The following is a 21,593-nucleotide window of genomic DNA, read 5'->3' on the forward strand; positions in this document are numbered from 1 at the left end:
GAGACTGTTTTCTGCCCCTTGCAACCCTCTGGGAATTCTCCACAGTTATCAACGCAGTCAGTTTAGTCTCGACCTATTTGCTGTGCTGAACGCTCTTGCGGGTAGCCTGGAAAATCTGTATCTCTGACAAAACTTTAAGAGTCAGGGAAGGTTCCTAAAGAAAGCTAGTCCTGAAACATCCGGCCTGTGTAATGGGACCGCAGCGAGCTGCCAGGAAGGGAAGCTCCCAGGGACCTCTGGGGGCAGTAGGAGGGAGGTGGCAGTGAGAGCTGTGCTGTAGCGGTGCTGGAACCAGCCTGCGGAGTTGTTAGCAGTGACCACCTGGCAGCCACAGAAAAACAGCTTGGCTCGATTTTATTAGAGTTCATTTTACATAAGTTCTATCTGCAAATACAGGGAATGAATTTGGCTCAAATCTTTAAACAAACTTAATGAAAATCACAGAGCTTCATAAAACGTTTGACTATACAGCAAGCACACCTTGAAAGGACTGTGAAATTGGCATTATTTTGATGTCAAATCAAAAAACAAAGTAGCCAGATATAGCAAAAGGATTCACAGATTAACTGTATTTTAAGCAAATGTGACCTGAATTTCAATGTTTGTTAAGAAAGTCCAAGTCACTTGATTTCTGCATAGTTTTGTTAAAGTTTGTCCATACAGTTTACATTATGAAATTAAATGGCTTTGCAAAGCACTATTTGAATACAGGTCCTCCAGAGGAATGTTGACCTCTCTTCTTCTGTTCAGCCTTGCATTGGTTTCTTTACCCTTCCTCCCTCCAAGGGAGCCAGTTCAGCTGACAGGCATCGATTAAATCTTCCCTGAAGTGCAACAAAGGATAGTCCTCATCTGGCTTGCAGAGCAGGTCTCTCCTCTTCCACCAGGCTTCCTATATGAGCAGTGCTACATGCGAAACCCTTTCTGCTCTTCCTTCTCTCCAGAATCACAGAAGACACCATGAGCAGAGGCTTCTGCAGGGAAGGAAAGTAGGCCACTGTATCACAGGGCCCCAAGGGGGAATTCTGCTACACAAAGGAGGGAGGTAGGAAAAGGGGAAGAGAGGGAGTCTCTCCTTCCTTCTACACTCTCCGGAGAGCTTAAAGCTGCTTCTGCTATCCAGACCCCCCCAGTGGTTTTCATGTTGCTCCCATTGCACTAAGGCCTCACTTTGTATTCGAGGGTAGCAATTGGAGATAGCTCTAAACATGCTGAATAGTTTCTCTGCAGCAGTGTTAATCTGTGACACAGGAAACACTGGCAATATGTGAGATACCAGACAATGATATATAAAATGGTTGCGAAAAACCTCCCCAAATTCAAAACTGTCATAGGTGTTCCCTTGCCCTTGGCAGATACGGGTCCCCATCTGCCCGCAGGCACAGGCAGTAGCCAGCATCCAGCTGCAAAATGCCTACTTGAGGTGATTTGTAACTGTGTCAGTAGCATGTGGCTTACCCAGTGCTGTGTGCTTTACTGAGCATCCCTCTGGCTATCAAAGAGCACCCCCAGGAGAGGTGGTCTAAACATCCTGCAGCAGGCTGAGGATTCACTGGGGAAAGGGAAAGCATGTGGGAGAGAGAAATCGCTGTAAGACCTCTAGTTGCTGGCAGTCAGTGCGAAGAGGGACAAGCTGTAGTTCTGATTCTAAATCTGTTTTGGTACTTTACCCCTGAATTTTTCACTTGAAGTTCATAAGCAGTCCTCAGGATGGTACTGAGAGCATGCAGCCATGAGGCTTCAGGACTGTGCTACATCCCATCTCCAGCTCTGTGACTGCTGCAGTGAGTCCCCTGGTGAAGTGCTGCTCCCAGGCACATGGGATGTGAGACCATGGTACTTTAGTCAGGGCTGTGGTATCCAAAGCCAAACACCTATCCATTGGGCTGGAGAAAGCTGAGCATTTCAGTGTCTAAACTGTTTGATGACTCTCAGATTGCACAGGACACCAGCAGCTTACTGGTGAATGAACCATGTTCTAGGTTCATGTCCTGACAACTCAAAAAATTTCCTTCCTGACCTGAAATCTCTTCATCCTGTGACAGTACTGGGGAACTCACCTGCTGGAGCTTCTGTACGCAGGCAAAGGAATTGCACTTTTCTGCCAACAGGCTCTTAGGGCAAGGTCTCTGGAAACCTAAGGGTGCCACAGAGCCAGGCAGGTTCTTTATGGATTGCTCAGTACAACTGGTCACTTGTTATGGATCACTCAGTTGGAGTATATCACTTGTACGCCTGAGAAATGCACAGATCCTCGTGGCTGTTGCTCTAGACTCTCATTCTTTGTCTGCATTTGCCAGCACCACAGAAAGCAGAGAAAGTGTAGCTTGAAAATGACTCAGAAGTGATTCCATGGTCATGTGGTGTAATGCTCTGGTTTGCCATCAAAGCAATCTGACTGAATGTCTACATTAAAAAAATCCACTGCGTACATTTCATTGCACTAGCTAAGCCGTAGCAATGCTTTTCTGCATGTTTTTATTCACAGCTGTTGTTTTTATCAGTGACAACTGACCAAGTGACGTTTTCTGTGGAAAGGGAAATGGGTCCCCATTACTGGCACACAATTCAGGTCTCTGAAAGGTGCTTCGGCTAGTTGTAATTACCGAAGGAGAGATGCAGTCTTGTGTTTGAATTAGTAACTGTGCCCAGTGTTAGAATTTTGTTTAAGAAGATGAATAGAAGCCTGTTTTCTCACAAAATGCACATTTTCTTCATCCTGAGTTAATAGGATATTTTCTCTTACTCAAATTCTCAGTGGAAATTATGATTCACGAGCTATTATTCAACACGGGTGACCATTTTCACTAGTGCGTCTGTTTTCCAGTAAAGAGCACACCTTTTCTCTAAACGGAAAGATTACCAACACACTTAGCAGGAAAGACAGGGCTCCTTTCATCTGGGTCAGGGTCCTGATGGAGATGAAGTTTCCTTTAGCTTTTGAAGCTGGTGAGACAGATGCTGTGGTAGGAAGTGCCGTGTGCCTCTTTGCATTGGCTGTGTGAAAAAGAAACAAGGCAATACAGAAAAAGTGACTCCTCAGCTTGAAAGAGTTTCAGGTGGAGAGGTGCTCATAAGCAGCTCTCTCACACCCCGATACTGCGCCTTGGCCAGGCCAGGCTGCTCGTGACTGCAGAGGGTGCCCCATGGGTTAGGCACAGCCCCGGCAAGGGCTGATGAGCACCTCCACAGAAGGAAAACAAGTGCTGTTAGGGCAGGGCAGCGTCCCCATCAGTCCCTGGTACAAGAAATGAAGCCCCAAGCCAGGCAGTGTTTTGCTGAATAAATAGATTGTGCTTGAAAGATTGTGCATATTCACCAATGCGTGTTTCAGTCAGTCCCTTGAGTAATCAGACATGGGTTTCTGTGATCTTCTCACTGCCTTCTGTGAGTCTAGACTTCTCAGAGGTGCAAGTACAAAGAGCAAAATAAAATTAAAACCTAACAAAAAAATGCTAATTTTTTACATTTTCCAAATAACATGTACAAAAATATACAGTTGGTCTTCATCCCTTTCTAGGACCTGAAGAATCACTCTAAATATCAGTATTACTGACTGGAAGCAAAGATACTTTTTGTTGTGGCAGTATGTCTTAAGAGTTGTTTATTTTAGTCTGTTGTAGTCCACAGAAGTTTTGAGCTTCCTCCTCCAAAATTCGACCTCAGTAGTCTGAAAAACTTAGGCAGAGTTCTCGTGAAATAGAGATTGCACCAGTTAAACTGCCACCTTGGGGGAAGGCTGTGTGTTCCCTCTTGCTCCTGTCAGCTGGTGCTGACATCATTTTTCCTTTTCACTTTTCTTGGTGTTTCAGACTTTTTTTTTTTTTGAGGAGAAAACCTGGGGCAGCAAATGAGCCTTCTTTCTCCACAGGAGGAAAGTAATACCCCCTTGTAAGTCTTTGCACAATCCAGGCCTTAAGTCATTGCCTCAAATCTGAGAGACAGCAGCAAACTCAATAAGATGCAGTAAAGCTTGCCCCTGCAGTGTGTTGAGACAGGATGAAATATGGTAGGTGATGGATTTGCCAACAGAGTACTAAAAACTGGGAGGACTGATGCAGGATTTAATATGTGGAAGATGTTCAGTATTTCAAAGTTGTTAATGTTTGCAGTTTTTAAAAATGATTATGCTTGATGTGTGCAGCAGCTAAATCTTTCTCATTGATAATCAGAGCTGATTTATCTCTTTTTAAAAATTGATCTCAAGCCATAGGAGATCTTATGACTCCCAGGAGGAATTAAATAGCTCAGACATACTCATTTAGAAGATGTTCACTCCCTGACCTCTTCTTCATATCTCCAGTTCATACCTGTCGAGCTCATTTTTCCAGAAAAGCTGTTTAATCCTTCCCATTCCTTCATCTTCTCCAGTCACCCCCCCCCCCCCCCCCCCCCAGTTGAACTCATAATCACAGAACATAAATACAAATCTCAAAATTTCATCTACGGGGGAAATGGGAATTTTTTATGACAGGCGGTAGACTGCTTTAGTGATAAAGGACTGGACAACTCAAAGGACTTGGGTGTATTGAGAGTTTCTTTGAACTTAGAGTCAAACCAAAACCAAAGACTTAGGTCCAGCTCCCTGGTAAACCTTGTATGGGCAGAAGTCCCCAGTAAAAAATTGGATTTATTTTTAACTCATAGAATCACAGTATCATAGAATCATTCAGGTTGGAAAAGACTTCTAAGATCATCTGGTCCAACCTTTAGTCTAGCACTGCCAAGTCCACCAATAAACTGTGTCACTGAGCACTACATCTACAGATTTTTTGAAGATCTCCAGAGATGGTAACTCAGCTACTTCCCCGCACAGACTATTCCAATACTTTACAACCCTTTCAGTGAAGAAACTTTTCCTAATAGCCTACCTATGCCTCCCTTGGCTCAATTTAAGACCATGTCCTTCTTGTAGTGTGGGGCTCAAAACTGAACACAGCATTCGAGGTATGGCCTCACCAGAGCCAAGTACAGATGGTCAATCACTTCCCTAAGTAATTTCAGTGACATGTACGTTTTCTGCTTTTATTATTGATACGTTCTTCTGCATGGCAAGTTGTAGATTCACGTGTGTAATGGACACTACACATGTAAAACACTTTATGAGTAACAGTGCACAATATCTTCAGTTTAGATCCTTGTTCTGATTAGTTTCCTTTACCCTAGTTCCTGAGCCTCTTTTCCCCTAGACTTAAAAAAACTTTGTAAAATCTGTAAGAAGTATGGCAGAATTTGAAACTACTTGAACTTTGAAGGTAACAAAATACCCATGCTAGGGGAAAATGGCCCATGACATTTCATAATGGCACTTCATTCACATATATTAGGTACAAAATTCCAATCTTGAATTCAATCATTAAACTCCAAGAGCATTCAGATTTAGGGTTCATAATTCAGGCTAGGAAGATAAACTTGCAAAATACATGTTGAGCTTTGGATTTCAAACCAACCCAAGATATGCAGGTGTTCTAAATGAGATATTCTTGTCATATATCCGTCTTCAAATTTTAGAGTGGCTGTAGTTGTCATCTTTAAAATCTTTCACCTGTTCACATTAGATCATGCTACCTGTTCAGCAAGATTAAGTTCAGCTTGCTTTGCTCCAATTGTAAATTTTTATTTCAGGTCTTAACCTGCAAGATTACAAGTAGTTCTTTGCCACACAAACCTATTTGGTTTATTGACTTACTGACTTCATACAGTCCATACAGGCACGGACCAGGAAGACGTAAAGGACATTAATGAGTGTAAATAAATATATATGGAGCAACTTGCAGCAAGGATAAATCAGAATGGCTGAAAGCATCTTACTGATCCTGGATCTTGTTACCTATTGTATGACAGAAACTGATCTTACAAGAGCAGGAAAAATGATTGAAAAAGGATTTTGCTTGGTGCTGTTCTAGGAGCCAAGTCCTTTTTTCAGTGATTTCCCTCTTAAAACAGTAGAAGATGAAGATGGAGAGGCCCAGCTTGTAGAACTCACCTCACGGACTGCTATACAATTGGAAAAACTCTGTTACAATTCTAAACCTTTACATGGCAAGCAAAAAACTTAAGTTGAGATTGTTTCTTAGTAGTTTATTTTACCCCCCAAACTCTGATTTTCTGAAGCTTATTTGAATACTATTCACACTTCTGCTTTCTTGAAAGGGGATTTTCTAGAAGGGTTGGCTGAAATATTCCTGGTTGATGTTTTTCCCATCTGAAATGATCTTTTTCACAAAACTGGGATTTTCCAAAGAAAGTTTTGACTTTTTGAAATGCTGACCTATGAGAATATCAGACTTTTTATTTATTCTTCTAAACTTTCTTTGTTTTATTTTAATCCCTTTTTTTGTCACTCTGTAAATTCAGCTCATGTTACTTTTTTCATAGATTTTTTTTCTCATTTTGCCAATATTTTTCTTCTTCCAGCTCCTTTTGATTAGGGGGTACTGAAGTGACAGAAAGAAACTGAAAAATGTCCAAAAATAATCCTAAACATTATCTGTATACTGCACAAGGGATTAAAAGAAAGCAACAAGAAATGGGGCTATAAGAAAAACTACTTTTTCATGAAAATAAAAAGAAACAAACGTATTGAAAAAGCATCATTAATTCACTGCATGGAAACAGCTCTAAATTTTTGGTTTTCACTTTTTTTTTTAAATCATTCTTTTCCTTAGTACTTTTCCTATTTCCCACTAAGTTCCTATATGGTGACTGCCCCTGCCCTCTCCCTGTTACACTGTGGAGGTTGTAGAACTTATTTCTTTCATATGGCACGCAGGCACTCATGAATTTTCTTAAGGACACATGGTATAATAATAAAAACAGTTTTATTAAGAATAAAAATTTCTCTTAAAAAAAAAAAAAAAGCAGAGATAGAACCTGAGATTTCCCAAAGCTTTGTTACAAGGGGTATAAACCATTTCTCTTTCTAGAGCACAGTATATTTTGAACTATCATAGAATCATACAATATCCGAGTTGAAAGGAACCCACAAGGGTCATCGAGTTCAACTCCTGGGTCCCCAAAGGATCCCCCCCCTTGGAAAATAATAAAAAAAATCAGATCATGTTTATCCTTTATCCAGCAGCACCTCAAGGCAAACCTCAGGTTTTTCCTTCTTTCAGAAACTCTTTATTCCATGAATTTCCTTCTCAGTCTGATGAAAGTTTCTAGAGACTAGGACTCTCCACTGTTACATAGAATCCTATATCCAGCATTTATTACAAGCAGTAAAGGTTAGTTATTTTCACTGATAATTTTAAAAGCTAATTATTTCACCAATAATTTTCAAAATGGTGAAGTCAGGTATTTGTGGGTGTACAGAGGATAGTTTTGTTTTATAGGGAAGTTAGGTCAGTTGGCAAAGTTATTTATTGGAATGACAGAAAAGAATGTAATGTTGGCCAACATGCCAGGGTACCCCTCTACATCTCTGCCTAGGAGCCTGGTTATCTAACCAGGGTAGCTGCTGCAAAATTGGCAATCTCTACTTCATTTGGTGCTGTACTCATTTCCCCCTTGCTTAATGTCACAGCTTACAATTTGCACCTTCTTCCTGAAGTATCTCTATGTATTTAGGTTTTTATTGAGGAAATACCCATTCCTGACTTACCAGCAATGTCCCCTTCGTGTCTGATCATCCCTCTTTTACCCTGTCAAGTTTGAAACCAGCCTTCCATTTGCCAGACAAGCAGGCTATGCATCTTTCAACATAGTGTCCTCTGACCAGTATGTGTTTTGTCAGTGAATTACAGAAAGACTCCATCAATGCACCACTCTGCAGCCAGATGGTATCTGACAACATATCCAGGTTGGATTCCCAGTTGGTCATTTATGATCCAAGTTTTGGTGGATTTCACAAGTAGCATGAAGTTTCATAGAATCATAGAATGGCTTGGGTTGGAAGGGACCTGAAAGATCATCCAACTCCAACCCGCTGCCATAGGCAGGGATGCCACCCACTAGATCTTGTTGGCCAATGCCCCATCCAACCTGGCCTTGAACATCTCCAGGAATGGGGCATCCACAGCTTCTCTGAACAACCTGGGCCTCACCACCCTTACAGTGAAAAATTTCTTCCTCATGTCTAGTCTAAATCTGTCCTCTTTTAGCTTAAGACCATTCCCCCTTGTCCTATCATTATTTACCCAAATAAAGAGTCCCTCTCCATCATTTTTATAAGACCCCTTTAAGTACCGAAAGGCTGCAATGAAGTCTCCCTGGAGCCTTCTCTTCCCCATGCTGAACTTCCACAGCTCTCTTAGCCTGTCTTCATAGGAGATGTGCTCCAGCCCTCTGACCATCTTTATAGCCCTCCTCTGGACTCGCTCTAACAGGTCCACATCTTTCTTGTGCTGGGGGCTCCAAACCTGGATGCAGTACTCCAGGTGGGGCTTCACAAGGGCAGAGGTGAGGGGGACAATCCCCTTCCTCAACCTGCTGGTCACACCTCCTTTGATGCAGCCCAGGACAAAGTTGACCTTCTGGGCTATATTGAAGACTGAGCAATTTTCAGAAGGTCAAGTAACCCCTAAACCCACTGGGGAAGTGGTAAAGGTTTCATGTCAAACCACAAGAGGAAAATAATTGCAAACCAGAGTCCACGAATACCCTGCCCTTATGGACACTGTTGTATTGGTGCTGTAAGATATGTGAATAGGAGACGTCATGCCTCGTAGTTTAGGGACTTATCCTGTAGGTTTGGACTGATTTAAAGAACGATTGCAGTCTCAAAAGTAATATATTACTATTTTGGAAGAAGAATTCAGAATTTAATTAAATAAGAGGAGGCCTATGGTGTGAATGGCAAAGATGTACTGCTAGCACAAATGCATTGGAGCGTACCTGAGGTTCTATGTCACAATAAAGTCTCTGCTGTGCTCTCTCAGGCAGGAGAGCATGTGTGCATACCACACTGGCCTAATGTGGTGCTAAGAAGTTTGACAGTGGATCTGAAGATGACTTCATAGCATCGTGCTAGACTAGCCCTAATAAAAGGGCTTGTGCAATACATTGACAGCACTTCATGGCTGTGCCACTAGGAATGGCATTGGAGGTAGTCTTTTTTTTTTTTTTTTTTGTAACCAGTGGAAAGTTACCATAGAGGAAACTGTAGAAAGTAGAAGTTGCCTCTAGCACCACTGCAAGAATCTGCTCTCAAGCAAACCCTGTATTTTCTTCAACTGAAAGCTGACATCTTTAACACATTGTTAGCATTTCGTGTATAAGTCAGTGGATCAGGCAGCGTGCCAGTTAAGACACAAGGCTAGAGCAAAACAGAGTTTAGAGCAGTGGTAGAGTGGGTGTCTCATGACTGAGCACAGTACCATCCTGAGAGCTCAGGGAGGCAGAAGGTGAGGAAATGTTGATTTCCCATTTTCCAGGGTTTTCCCATTGTCCAGGTTCAAGTAGCTGGAAACTTCCACTGCCAGAATGTCTATGCCACAAGCAACTTAAACCTGGAATAGAAATGGAGAATTAGTTATGTGCAACCCACATGTGTTTGAATCAGTCCAACCTCTCCTTCTGTTCTGTATCCAAACTGCTTCTGGCTACAATGCAAGGATTTAAGTAGTTAGGAAATTCCTTGCTCCCTATAGATTATTCCCTAGCCAGTAACCCTGAGTGAATCTAGTAAATCTCTTGTGTCTCCTTGGGTAGCACACACTATCTGAAGAATCTGAACGGAACAGTTTTACATGCCTTCCTCATGTATAAGATCATCACTTGGCACCGATGCAAAGCAAAACAGTTGCCTTTCTAGGAACCAGCCCACCATTCTGATTCAAAAGCTTTCCTGAGATTTTGTTCTGTTTCCCCTTCCTGCTACATGGCAGCACGAGCTACTGCGCTGATCCCTTCTTCCCACCCACCCACCTAGACTCAATGGGAGGCACAGCAAGCAGCCCTGTCCCTCCCAGAGAAAGCCTTGCAACAGTTAGAGGCAAAAGTTCAAGTACTACTAGTCTTAATACAACCTCAGATTCTTGTTTTTTTTGCTGCATTCACTGCTGCCATGGGCATGTATTCACTGTTGTACTCGTGGGAGTTGGATTCACACTGCTGATTCTGCAAACAGAGAGGAAATGCCATGACTTTAATTTGTGGTCACTAACCTCCACCACTCCTACCTTTGTTCTTTAAACAGAGCAGTTAATCTGACTGTTTTAAGTGTGAATATTAAAGTCAGAATAGACAGGCACTCAGGTAGAAAAGTTGGAATAGAACAAACTGAAAATGAAAAACGCACTGTCCAAAAAAAAAAAAACTAATGTCCACAGTCTCCTTTCTTCCCTGAGCCAACTGGTTCTTTGTTTAAGTGGTTTTGCTCCAGAACAGAGCTGGAATTGCTCCACTGATGATTTGTTTCCCCCTCTTGAAGAAAACAATCAGGTGAATTGCTTACCAAAGTAATTTTGCTGACCTGTGCAGCATTTCTCTTCTTTCCTTTAATTCCCAGCCCTTAAATCAATAGACAATTCTGTCTTAGAAAAATTAAATCTGAGCTGCTGTCATCAGTGAGTGAATTTCAGTGGTAAATTAACAGCTCAGTCTCTTTGTCAAAAAACATATCACGTGCTGAGTATATGCCTGTCCCACCCTCTAAATCTCATTAAATCAAGTTCCCTGTCCATGACCCTTGGAAGGAAGGTTGTGCAGAATCTCGTAGACTTGCTTACCTTGTTCCTTAAGCGACAGGCTGCTACACAGCAGACACAGGAAATCATGGCAAACACAATCAGGCCAATAGTCACCCATGACATGATTCCCAGTGAAATGCAGTCTTCCTTATCTGGAGATAGGGAGGCAAAAATGTCATTGCTGAAAATCAGCACTTTTTATTTCCCCCCTGCAAACAACTTTTCAAATTATTTCCCATCTCCTCTTCATATTAGAGGAAACAGCCAAAGTGTGCTCTGGAGAAGGATTTCCCCGAGTTGAAGAGCTGCCTTGGAAAAGTGTATTCAGCAGGAAACAGAACGTCGCAGTTTTCCCAGAAGGAGAAGTGAAAGCCTAACTGCTGGTACACAAAGCTAAAAGTGTAGATTGAAAAGAAACCAAGCCCAGACTGAGAGCATGATGATATTTCAGACTTGAAGATCTGAACAAGGTGTAAGCACAGGTAATTTAAAGGGCAGCCTGGTCAAAAGAAGGGAGGACTTTGGCAGTCATGTTTGGGTAGGAAGACAAGTGGAGGGGGACACAAGATCAACCTTGTCCAGATCTCAGAGAAAATATGATAGGGCATGAAACAGCTAGGAATAGCTATGAACATCTGGCTGTCAGGAAAATGGAAGTGGACAGCAGTGGAAAACAGCACCGACAAAAAAGGATGGCACAGCCTGATTCTGCAATCACCATGTGTTAAGTTCAGAGGGGGATAATAGATAATTTGCCCAACCACAATTTTAGACGCAGCATTTCAGCTTTTATCTATGTTTAGTCCTGGCGTTGAGAAATGGGAAAGGATAGAAAGGGAAGGACAACAGACAGTACAGTATTGCTATTGATCTGTATGGAGAACCCTTCCTGAGTACTTTTATGCTCTCTTGGAACTCTCCATGTGAACTTCAGTCACACTTCTCACTGCAGTGTAGCTACACCCAGTGTCTGTTTATCAGTAAACCGAAGTGAGGGGAGAAGGGAAGTAAACTTACCCTGGATGTACAAATAAGTTTCTTTCAGGCGGCAATCTATGTAAGGAGGGGGTAAGAACATCTCCAGGCAGTAGGTATAAGTGTCGATGTGCTTTCTTTCCAGATTTGTGAGTATGAAAGTGGTGCTGGTATTTGAATGCTCTGCCTGACAGTAGGTGACGTTACTCTTGGGGATAGCTTTCTCCTTGCTCACATGGAGAGCACAGATCTCCTTCTTTTCGTGCCCTTTGAAGAGGGTCATGCTGAACTCACTCACATTTTTGGGGTTGTGGAATATGAACTTAAAGTTTCCACTCTTAAATTCCACCATCACCTGGGGGTCAGAGACATGCAGCTGATCTGAAAACATGAAAATAATAAGTGCAGTCACTCAAACAGCAATGAAGAGAATCCCTAAAATGTTAAGAAACTCATTCAAACAAAGCAAGTGAACCGTGTCATAGAAACTTAAAACACGTATGTACTCAGAACAGTCTGGCTTTGCCACTCAGCCCTGTACTGTGAGATACCAGTGCATCGTTCTGGTCATGTCCCACATTACAGAGAAAATAAATGAGATAACTCCTTGCCTGCTATCTGCTATGGGGCTGGACAAGTCTCTGTTAGCATTGGTTCGATGACTTATTTCATAATATTTAAAGGCCTCCTTCGACCAAACACTGAGACATATAGTCCCTTCCACAGTCTTCTTGTCCTATTCATAGATAAAACAAGGTGAGATGAAAATGGTGACAATTATCTCTGGTTTAGGGTTTGTAATCTGAACCTCACTGCTGTAGCTGAAAATGCAAAACAGGATTTGAACCCTAAACTCCTACATAAATGCCTTAACCATAAGACCTATCTTTTCTTTTGAGATAGTGGTTTGGGGCATGCCATACAATTTAAACTTAATTACTTAGATGACTATATGACCTTTACCACGAACATGAGGACATGAGTAGAGGACAAATGTCACTGTGTGCATGCATTCACATGCAATCCAAAAATCATATTTGACCTTCCTGAAAGCATTGACAGAAAACATTGACAGATGTTATACAACTCTCTCATTCTGCAAAATGTTTCTATTTTTATTTTCTTGGAGAAGAAAAAGAAAGCAAACTGACTGAGGACCTCCTGCTACCTCACAGTTTGACTTTTGTAAAATCAGCAACCAATAGCATGGGGAATGCCCTCAGAAAAAAGATGTGTTAAAGTGTGCTGTAAAAAAATGACAGCCCTCTTCCTCAGAGACAGTATTTTCTGATCTAGATTGGCACTTGAAACCATATACCAAATTATGCGAATGTGTCTTACCTATATTTTTGCACGGTCTTGATGAGCAGGTATCAGCTCCTGAAAAATAAATTGTTTCCTCTTTAAAATTCAAGAAGAGAAATGCAGGAAGAGGGGCTGAGCCATGCGATGTTAAGATGCTGAAGTTATTTTCTAATGTTAGTACTTGTGTCGTAAGCGTATCTGATCTTGTCTCAGTGCTACACTGTAAAATCCCATGATATGATAAAATCACAAAGTATAAAAATAATGTAGAAAGAAATTTAATTGAGCAAGAATTAATATTGATAACATATATAGCATTTAGAAATTCATAAAACACCTCTGCAGAAGGAATAGGCGTACTTAAAGAATAGAAACTGAGATGAAAGTAGAATTTCCCCAAAGATAGTGAGGAAATCTATCCCAAATTAAAAAGCATACTCTTGTTTTCTTGTGAATCCAAAGTTGGCAATAAGTTAGCATTATACTCTGTTTCCAGACCATAGTGCCCATTTTGTTCTGTTTGTTCTGTTTCCCAACACTGCATCAAAACAGCTTCTTCTGGCACATCCAGAATGAATAACTGGAAGGTGCTCCAAGATATGCAGCAAGAAAATATTCATCAGCGCATGCAGTTTTCTGTTTGAACTTTTTCTCTTCATGATTATCAAGCTGCATTCAGTCTGTTGTGCTTAGGCAGCCTCTGTTACAGGAGCCCAACACACTTTTATTAATTATTTAGGACTTCTTTAAGGTGCTACCTCCCTCACCACCCACTATGGCAATACTGAGAATGGAATTTTCTGTCTGAGTTGGCGGCATGCACTGCTTTAAAATGGTTTGTGTGTCATTAGTAGCAAGCATAGCTACTTTGAGCCTTTTTTGCATTGCTCAAAAATTAGAGGTTTATCTCCTACGCAGACAGGTAGAAAAAAACTGTATCAGCCTTTCCTGTCTTCAGGTAGTCTGAGCAAATTCTTCAGAGGCTGCTTAGATTGAAATACACTCTACATCAAGATTTTTTGATGTTAAGGAAACAGGGGACAAATACTTGAAGGCTTTCATAGATAATCATACTCTTGTTATTGCTATGTGGCAGTCTAGATCCATGCAGAGTAGGTTCCCAACTGTGCTGGGTACTGCACTGATTGCACAGTGTAAATAATCCTTTTCCCAAGGCACCTGCAATCCACGACATCCAGCCTGCACATGCCCAGGAACAGAAGATTATTCTCATTCATGTAGCGTTGTATGCTCTCAACTCTCTTCTTGGACTGAGGCAACCTTTTGCTGTCCACGCTTTTTTCTGCTTTGAATTCTTGCTCCCCAATTATCACCACTGGTAAGGGTGTTGCAATGAATTATACTTGTTTAAAATATCTTTAGTGTGACACATAAGCTAATGGACTTGTGGAAAATGCTTTGTGATGTGTAGTTAGAAAGCAATACAAATTGTTATCCTTTTTTTTATTGATTCACCCAGTTATCACATTCTTCCTGGCCTACTGTGCACAGTCAGTGGCCTTATGTCACACAGCGACAGTTCAAATAGCTGTACTACTTTCAGGACTATTACTTAAGTGTGTGATAACAGACAAGGTATCTTGTACCACTGGTGTGAAGATAAGACAGACAAAACACAACTTGTCAACCCCCATTGAATTAAAGCTCTCGATACAGAGAGCGCAAGCCCTCGGAAAGGCACACGGCCTGAAAAGCTGAAAGCAAAGGTCAAATAAGGAAACGCTTCTTGATGACTTGCGTGCTGAGTGGTGAAGGAAAGCAGCTGCTGGGAGAACAACATTTGAAATAAAGGTCTTTTAAAATGCTCTAGTTTTAGTGGCCTGTGGGTTGATAACATATACCTTTAAAATTAGTCCCAACAGCAGATAAATTATTTAGGGACGGAAAGAAAACAGCGAGTGTATTGATCTAGCAGAAGCTAGGGAGAGCAGTTTATACGTGAGCTGGCCTGGTCCCACCTGTAGCTGACCGAGGCCTCTACCTTTGCCACTGGACATCAGAGAGGAGAGGCAGATGCTGGCTCGGGGTCTGGGCAGCTGCAGAACCAAGCAGTCCCAGAGGCCCCCGGCACCCCAGAGGGCAACGGGGCTGCGCTACTCTGCGTAAAGGAACAGCTTGGAATTTCATGCCTCTGATCGCCTCCAAGAACAGTTCAATTCTGCTGTTGGCTAATGAAATTGCCCTTTCATACTGGGTGGTTTAAAATCTTTGTCAGAGGATCATGGTTTTAATATTTGTTTTTAATGGAAAAGGGCAGAGCGAGGTGATTAAGCGTGAAGTTCACGTGACCCTGTGGCAAGCTGAAAAATTGTTTTGCATCCTCTCAGGCCCAGAAGCTGTAACTGCCTATTTTCATGAAAGGCTCAGTAATGTATTTCTGTGAAGGAACATTTCAGTAGAAGTAATATAATTAGTATTCTTCTGAAACAAGTGACCACACAGAAGAGTGTGCTTAGCATAGTATAAAGGGAGCGTATTTTAAAATGAGATTAACAGTGCCTGAGATTAAAACAGAATTGTCTACATGGGTAACCACAATGAGTGAGATCCAATATGAATTTCCAGCTCACTAGCTATTCTGCATCAAGTCCTGATGTGAATGCTCTGTCACTGCATACTAAAAGGTAGTTTATTCCCCCTCCCTATGGCTGATTGCTCTTCTCCTGTTCCCATTTGTATTGGTTCATTCCTAGGGTAATCCTATGGACCCTGTAGCACTCCGAGGTTAATGGCCAGAAGCATGTCATTTGCCAAGCTCCTATGAGAATAAATGTACATTTAGGGGGGTGGAATATAGGAAATGGAGGTTAAAACATCCACTAATATTGAGAGATTTACTCACAAAACCTCCCTAATACTACCACAAAAAATATGTGAATAAAAGAATACATCCTGTTAGAGTTGAAAATGAGCAGAAGAACATCGCTGGTTCAGCAGTAAAAATGCTTGCATCTGGCTGTAAGGTTCCTTTTGGTATTTTTCATAAAAGAACTAATGCAATTGTAATATTTATAACAAGAGGAAACAAATCTTTCAGTGGTTTCCTAAGTGTCACACTGATGTTGTGTAGAGCTGTTCCTAGCTCACCTCTTGTCAAGTCGATGCGAATCCAAGAGATGAACTTGTGTATGAGAGCAGCATCTTGTTATGTCAAACTGTGAAGTGTGTGTGTGTATGCACCCTATGTTTGTGTGTACTTACAGTCCTGTACATTTCTGTAAGAGATTACCTGGATAACAAGTATGTCTACCTCAGCTCCTTTGATAGACGTTTTTACTTTCATCTTTACTGCAGTGGGAAAGTACTTTGTCAGAGGCTTGTGAATTTCTGCAGTTGTGGTGCTTGGATGCAGAGGCCACTAGAAGGCAGGTTATTTTCATTTTAATGGGACTGCAACTTTGAGCTTTCTCATTGCTCTTCAGCAGACCCAATGCTATTGGCAAACATCACAATCCATTACATATTTGGGTCTTAACAGAAGTTTAAAAACCACATTTGATTAATTTTGAAACTTGCATTTTAAAGTAGGAGAATGGAACAGAACAGGGATAGGATAGGATAGGATATTCTTGCTTGGTTTTATTGCATTTTGTTTTCTCTGCCCCAGCTCCCAGAAACTAATCAGCTGATTAAAAGAACAAGCATAATTTTGCTTGGGTGTGTTTGCCACTGAAAATGAGCAAATAGAGTGTAGACCCTGCTTTTCAAACACGCATTTTTGTTTTATTATTACTAAATGTCTGATGGAACCACACACCATTTTTAAGTTGCTGTAGCTTTTAATCTTTCAAGGCACTCTGAAAGATGGCACTGTCAATTCAGTGTCATTAGTCATGTGCCTAAAACTAACATGTTCCTGTCCTTCAGGAATCAAGGGTTAAGAGGAAGGCAGTCCTTCTGGGCAGAGCAAGTAATGGCCAGAAGTACTCTAGGAAACTATCTGAATTATTTCGGTGCTATAAGATATGTTGTAGAATGTAGAAACTATTATAAAATATACCACTAACACTGCAGTAATTGCTGGTAATGTTTCAGACACCCTTCTGAGAAGTGACCATGGCTTCATCCGGTGTTGACAACAGGAGATATGTGGGTAAACAGTGATAATAGTTTGCAAATGTTGGCATGCAAAAACTCATGTACAGCATTTCATAGCCAAGGGCCTCAAGTGCTATGGAGTCCTGCAGCTCTGTACTCCAAAATCCCATTGCCTGTGTTTGTCTACCTAAGAAGCTCTTACAGACAATTTCTTGGTCACAATTGGTTTACCAAATTGCACAATACACACACACACACGTATATCACCTTCCATGAGGTATTTACATTGAAACAATATCCACAGATCAGAAGTAGAACTTGCTAATAACTACATTAAAACAAAGAGACAAACAAATAGACAAAAAACCCCACGCTTTTAAATTGCTCTGTTTTTACTCCCAAAAATTTGCCACAGTGCTGGAGTGCTAGCTCACTCTCTAAATGATGGTGTCATACTAATGTGTCTTACATAAAGCTGCTATTTTACAGCCTTTTTCTTTTTAGCAATAATGATAATAATTAGTACTTGTTATACTGAAAGCACTGTAAGAAAAAAAAAAAAGTGAGATACCATTTCTCACTGGAAGCAATGTCTTTCTTCTGCCATCTCCTCTGCCCAGACCCTGCCCAAGACCTATTCTCCGTGTTGGAAGGAAGGGAGAAAGCAGGGGAAACTGCCGGTATTAGACAGAACAATTATTTGCACCCTTAAAATTCCAGCCTATTTCTTCCAAGGGAATGCCTTTTAGATGGCTGCAGCCACATGTAAAAGCATGCTAGTGAAGTATACCTGCTAAATTGACTAGCTGAGAAATATGTAACAAAATTGAGAGGATGTTTTTGTTAGATTTAAGATGATTTTTCAAGGAGAAAAAGAACAGATTGTGTCCCTTTATTGATACTGTCCACTATCCTCCTTCCCTGTGATTTCACCCATTTTTCAATGTCTGAAAGCTCGGTATGCTGTTGCTGTATCAGTTAACCTTCGGAGGGGTATCTGCATTGCCTAAAGAGCTGGAAACTAGCTTTTATTTAAATGAAAGCTTAAATTCTGTATGAAACCTCAGGACTACTCAAATTCTACAGAAGGACTTGAAACCTACCCTGAACCTATCCATCATTGGAATTTCAGAAGCAAACATATTCAATAGCCCTTCGCATGACCTTCAAACAACATGTTTAAATAACGAATGCTTCAGTTAGTAACTCTGTGCACTAAATCTCAGGTCTCAGATAAATGTGAGCTCTGGTATTTTACTTTACCTAGCTATTACAAAACACTGAACCACGCAAAATGCTACATCCATGTTTATGGCTGGACTGAGATCAACGCTGCCACCCTGCCCCTTCTCAAACACAGCATTAGGAGAGCTACACCTCCTTTTAAGTCTGTCCGCATTTCAAGCCTGCACCAAAATGATCTCATCCACCCTTCCATGCCATATACATTTTTCACAGGACAAAAATTCCCTGCTCAAGCATGACCAGGATTAATATCAATAACTTAGTGCCTCTTTATTAAGCCATTCACCGTCACGCTGCTCTAAGACATTGTGCCCAGCAAGGGAAGCTGGCTGGAGCACTACAGTCTAAACAGCTAGAGGATAACACTGAGCAGATGAGCTAAGGAATACAGACAATGAAAACTTGTACATTTTGTCTCAGACCAAATGCCCTTTCTGGCAGGAATTCTCTTCCCACCAGCTCTAGTGATGTTAAAGTCAAGAGCGGTCTTTTTGCAGCTGTTTCCCTTAGTTATCTCTATTCCTCCAACCCCGTGCTATCAGACCTCCTTCACTGCCTCCCTTCTCTGGGTGGGCTATATTCCATAGGGACAACTACTGTGAGGAGAATAAGACAAACTGCTACTCACCATACAGGGCTCCAAACTGAAAGCAAAGGAGACAGAACGTTACAGCGACCGACTTCATGCTTGCCTGACACACAGGCACCAGCCTTCTGTCTGCTGTGAAGATGGGGAAGAATTCTTGGGTAGAAAAGGAAGTGGTTTGTGGGCAATGGGGGAAATTATATGATAGTCAGAAGGACTTTTTAATTTAACACCTGACTACGTTATAGCTATGTCAGCATTAGCTGTCGCCCACACCTGTGGAGTTTGCTGCTTTTTTTTCCCCCCGCCTCATGGCTTGCTGTCACAGACAGGAAGATGAAAGATTTTCGAACATTACCTTTGATAATCACTTCCGCAAAGACTGCTTCTGGTGAAATCTGTCATGACAGAGGCTACCATCACCTACAGCACGCTTCCTGGAGAGAGCCAGTTATTGGTGACCTGTTCCTTAACTTACTGTATGTGCATGTTTGCCACTGGCAACCAGGCTTCCCCCCCACCTTCAGCTGGGCTTGTGCAACTGGTGGTGTTGCTCTGTATGGAAGCTGATGGCCAGTAGGGGAGGAGGCTCATCTTTGTCCTGGACCTCGAATTCAGTGGAAGAACAGACCCAAATCGCAGAAGGATCCGCTCAGCCCTTTGACATCCTGGAGGCTCACTTGGATGTAAAACTTCCACCCTGGAGTTCAGGCTTGCTCTGGGTGGACATGAGAAACTCCACACAACTCTGAGTGGAGGAGATTTGGCCCAGAGCCCCAGGACCTTAGGGCAGAAGTTTCTCTCCCTCCCTCTCCCTGCTTTTGTGCAGCACACTGTACTTTGGCCTGCAAACGTCTATGTTCAGGAAGTGGTTTGGGACCCTCTGGGATAAAATGTTCTACAGCCATTTAGATCTGGCTAATTTTAGGGCAGATACTATGTTTGAAAAACAGCTTCTTTAGTAAATGAGATGCATTTAGCATTCCTGACTGTCATATACATGTTAGAAGACACAAAGGACTAATTTTGGTGCCTGACAGACATTCCTGCGGTTGATGTCCTCGTAATGGTCATGCAGTGGTACCCCATAATTGTGAATAATAGGATTGGGTTACAGATTCTCTCCTACTTTGTACTTTGTGAATAAGTCTTCAGCCGTTGGTTTACTCTTCCTCAAAAAGTGATTTAATTTCATTACTACTGCTAAAGATTTGTTCACATGGACACTGGCAGAGAGTTTTACTCTCTTCAAATCTTTGCAAATCCCTTCAAATCTTTGCCTTTTGTTGAATGAAAATCAGAGCTAAGTCGGAGTCAAGTCAGGATTTGATCTAAATTCTCAGCTCAGGTCTCTGGAGCCAAATGCAAGCAATTCTAACTAGAGAAAGTTTCTGCAGTATGCTTTTAATTCTGCAGCTCAAGAGTATATGAAGTTTCAAGCAATGATAAAGCTGGGAGAGATACACCTGACTCCTGAGCTTTGCCAGTGAAGTTATGACCCAGGTTCCAACCTACTGAGGTTCCAGGTAGCACCACCTTTCCCATCCCTGACAACAACTTACGGGAAGTGCTGAAACACAGAGGAGCCTTCTCCTGGGACAGGACCCTTATTGCTCCCTAAGTAAGCCTGATACAAGCAGCAAGAGAGACTGATAGTAAAAAGAGCTGCTGCTGATGCAAAATTAATGGAGGAAGAGGATCACGTGTGAAGTACTCCCACTGCCACCTTTGGGAGAGCTTGCTGACATACCAAGGACTAAGTCTCTACAAAGACTACTGCTGGCTGGGAAGGCCAGTAAAGGTGCAGGGGAATGTAAGCATTTGAGCAAGGTTTTAACTGTTTTATGTAGAAATGAGCTTTAAAACAAATCAGGATTGCTGGGGTTCATAAAACATGTTGGCTTTCTTCAAAATGTAAACATTTTGCCAGGAAACTCTTTTTGATGGAGATTTTTTTTTTTTTTAACCAGCATAGCTGTTTAGGAGCATCTTACTTCTTCCCTCCCTTCTCTGGGACTTCATCAGTTACACGGATGCAGAAAAGATGATTACGCATCTGTTTCCCTCCTGGAGTGAGAGTAGCTACCAGTGTAGCTTGGTTGACATAAGCTATGACAATTGGAGCAAGTTCCACTGCCCAGCAAATAGGTTGTGTTTGTCCTCTTTCTCCTGTCCTTATAGCCTCAAATATGGAGTTACCCCTTTACTTTTCTGTTTCCCAATAACTTTGGAACTGCTAGAACAAACCACTCCCATTGTTTCAAAAGGATCCAGCCCAGGATACAGTTTGGAGTACTTTTGGCAGCAGTATGAAGTTTGATGAGGATAATTTTTTTTTTTTTTTCCTTCAGATAGTTGAGTGTATTTGATGATGAGCCAGCAGAGCCTGGGGCACTCAGTGTTTGTTCACAAGCTGAGAGACACAAAGTCTATCTCAGGGCTGAGCATGAGGGATGCTCACCTTGTAGTCCCACGCCAACAGACGCCTTCATTGCCTTTCACCCTCTTTACTCTTTCCGTCTTTGCCTCCCTCCTCTGTCATGCTTTTGCACCTCACAAAGACACTGTGACTGCAACTAGAAGTGTTTCTTACAAATACTACAGTTGGTTGCAGTTAACCACCTGGGACAAGCAGCCTGTTTCCACAACACGCTTCCTATAACTGTAGCTATTTTGAGTCACAAACACGTGTTTCCTTTTTCCATCGTCACTTATTTCTCTCCCTCCTTCATTTTGATTTTGACTGTCCTTCATCCACACGCTCCTCTCAGATCTCTCTTCTTTCTTCT

The 21,593-nt window shown here is 41.8% G+C and overlaps 2 protein-coding genes across 3 annotated transcripts in view; one reads left to right on the forward strand and one right to left on the reverse strand.

Moving 5' to 3' along the window:
• RAPH1 (Ras association (RalGDS/AF-6) and pleckstrin homology domains 1) overlaps nucleotides 1–21,593 on the forward strand; it is a 293,904-nt gene that overhangs the window by 55,422 nt on the left and 216,889 nt on the right. The window lies entirely within an intron of this gene.
• Nucleotides 6,673–19,537, reverse strand: ICOS (inducible T cell costimulator). Of its 2 annotated transcripts, XM_013171676.3 has the most exons (7): nucleotides 19,163–19,537; nucleotides 18,847–18,936; nucleotides 12,951–12,989; nucleotides 11,652–11,990; nucleotides 10,674–10,786; nucleotides 9,972–10,062; nucleotides 6,673–9,452 (listed from the first exon to the last, which is right to left on the reverse strand). In XM_013171676.3, the coding sequence occupies exons 2-6, from the start codon at nucleotides 18,902–18,904 to the stop codon at nucleotides 9,973–9,975; spliced, it is 639 nt and encodes a 212-aa protein (XP_013027130.1). In that variant the 5' UTR covers nucleotides 18,905–18,936; nucleotides 19,163–19,537; the 3' UTR covers nucleotides 6,673–9,452; nucleotide 9,972. The 2 variants fall into 2 exon arrangements, with proteins under 2 accessions (XP_013027130.1, XP_047917399.1); XM_048061442.2 differs by lacking the exon at nucleotides 19,163–19,537 and having other exon boundaries at nucleotides 18,847–18,980.

This window comes from Anser cygnoides, chromosome 6, assembly GCF_040182565.1.
Source record: "Anser cygnoides isolate HZ-2024a breed goose chromosome 6, Taihu_goose_T2T_genome, whole genome shotgun sequence".
NCBI lineage: Eukaryota > Metazoa > Chordata > Aves > Anseriformes > Anatidae > Anser > Anser cygnoides.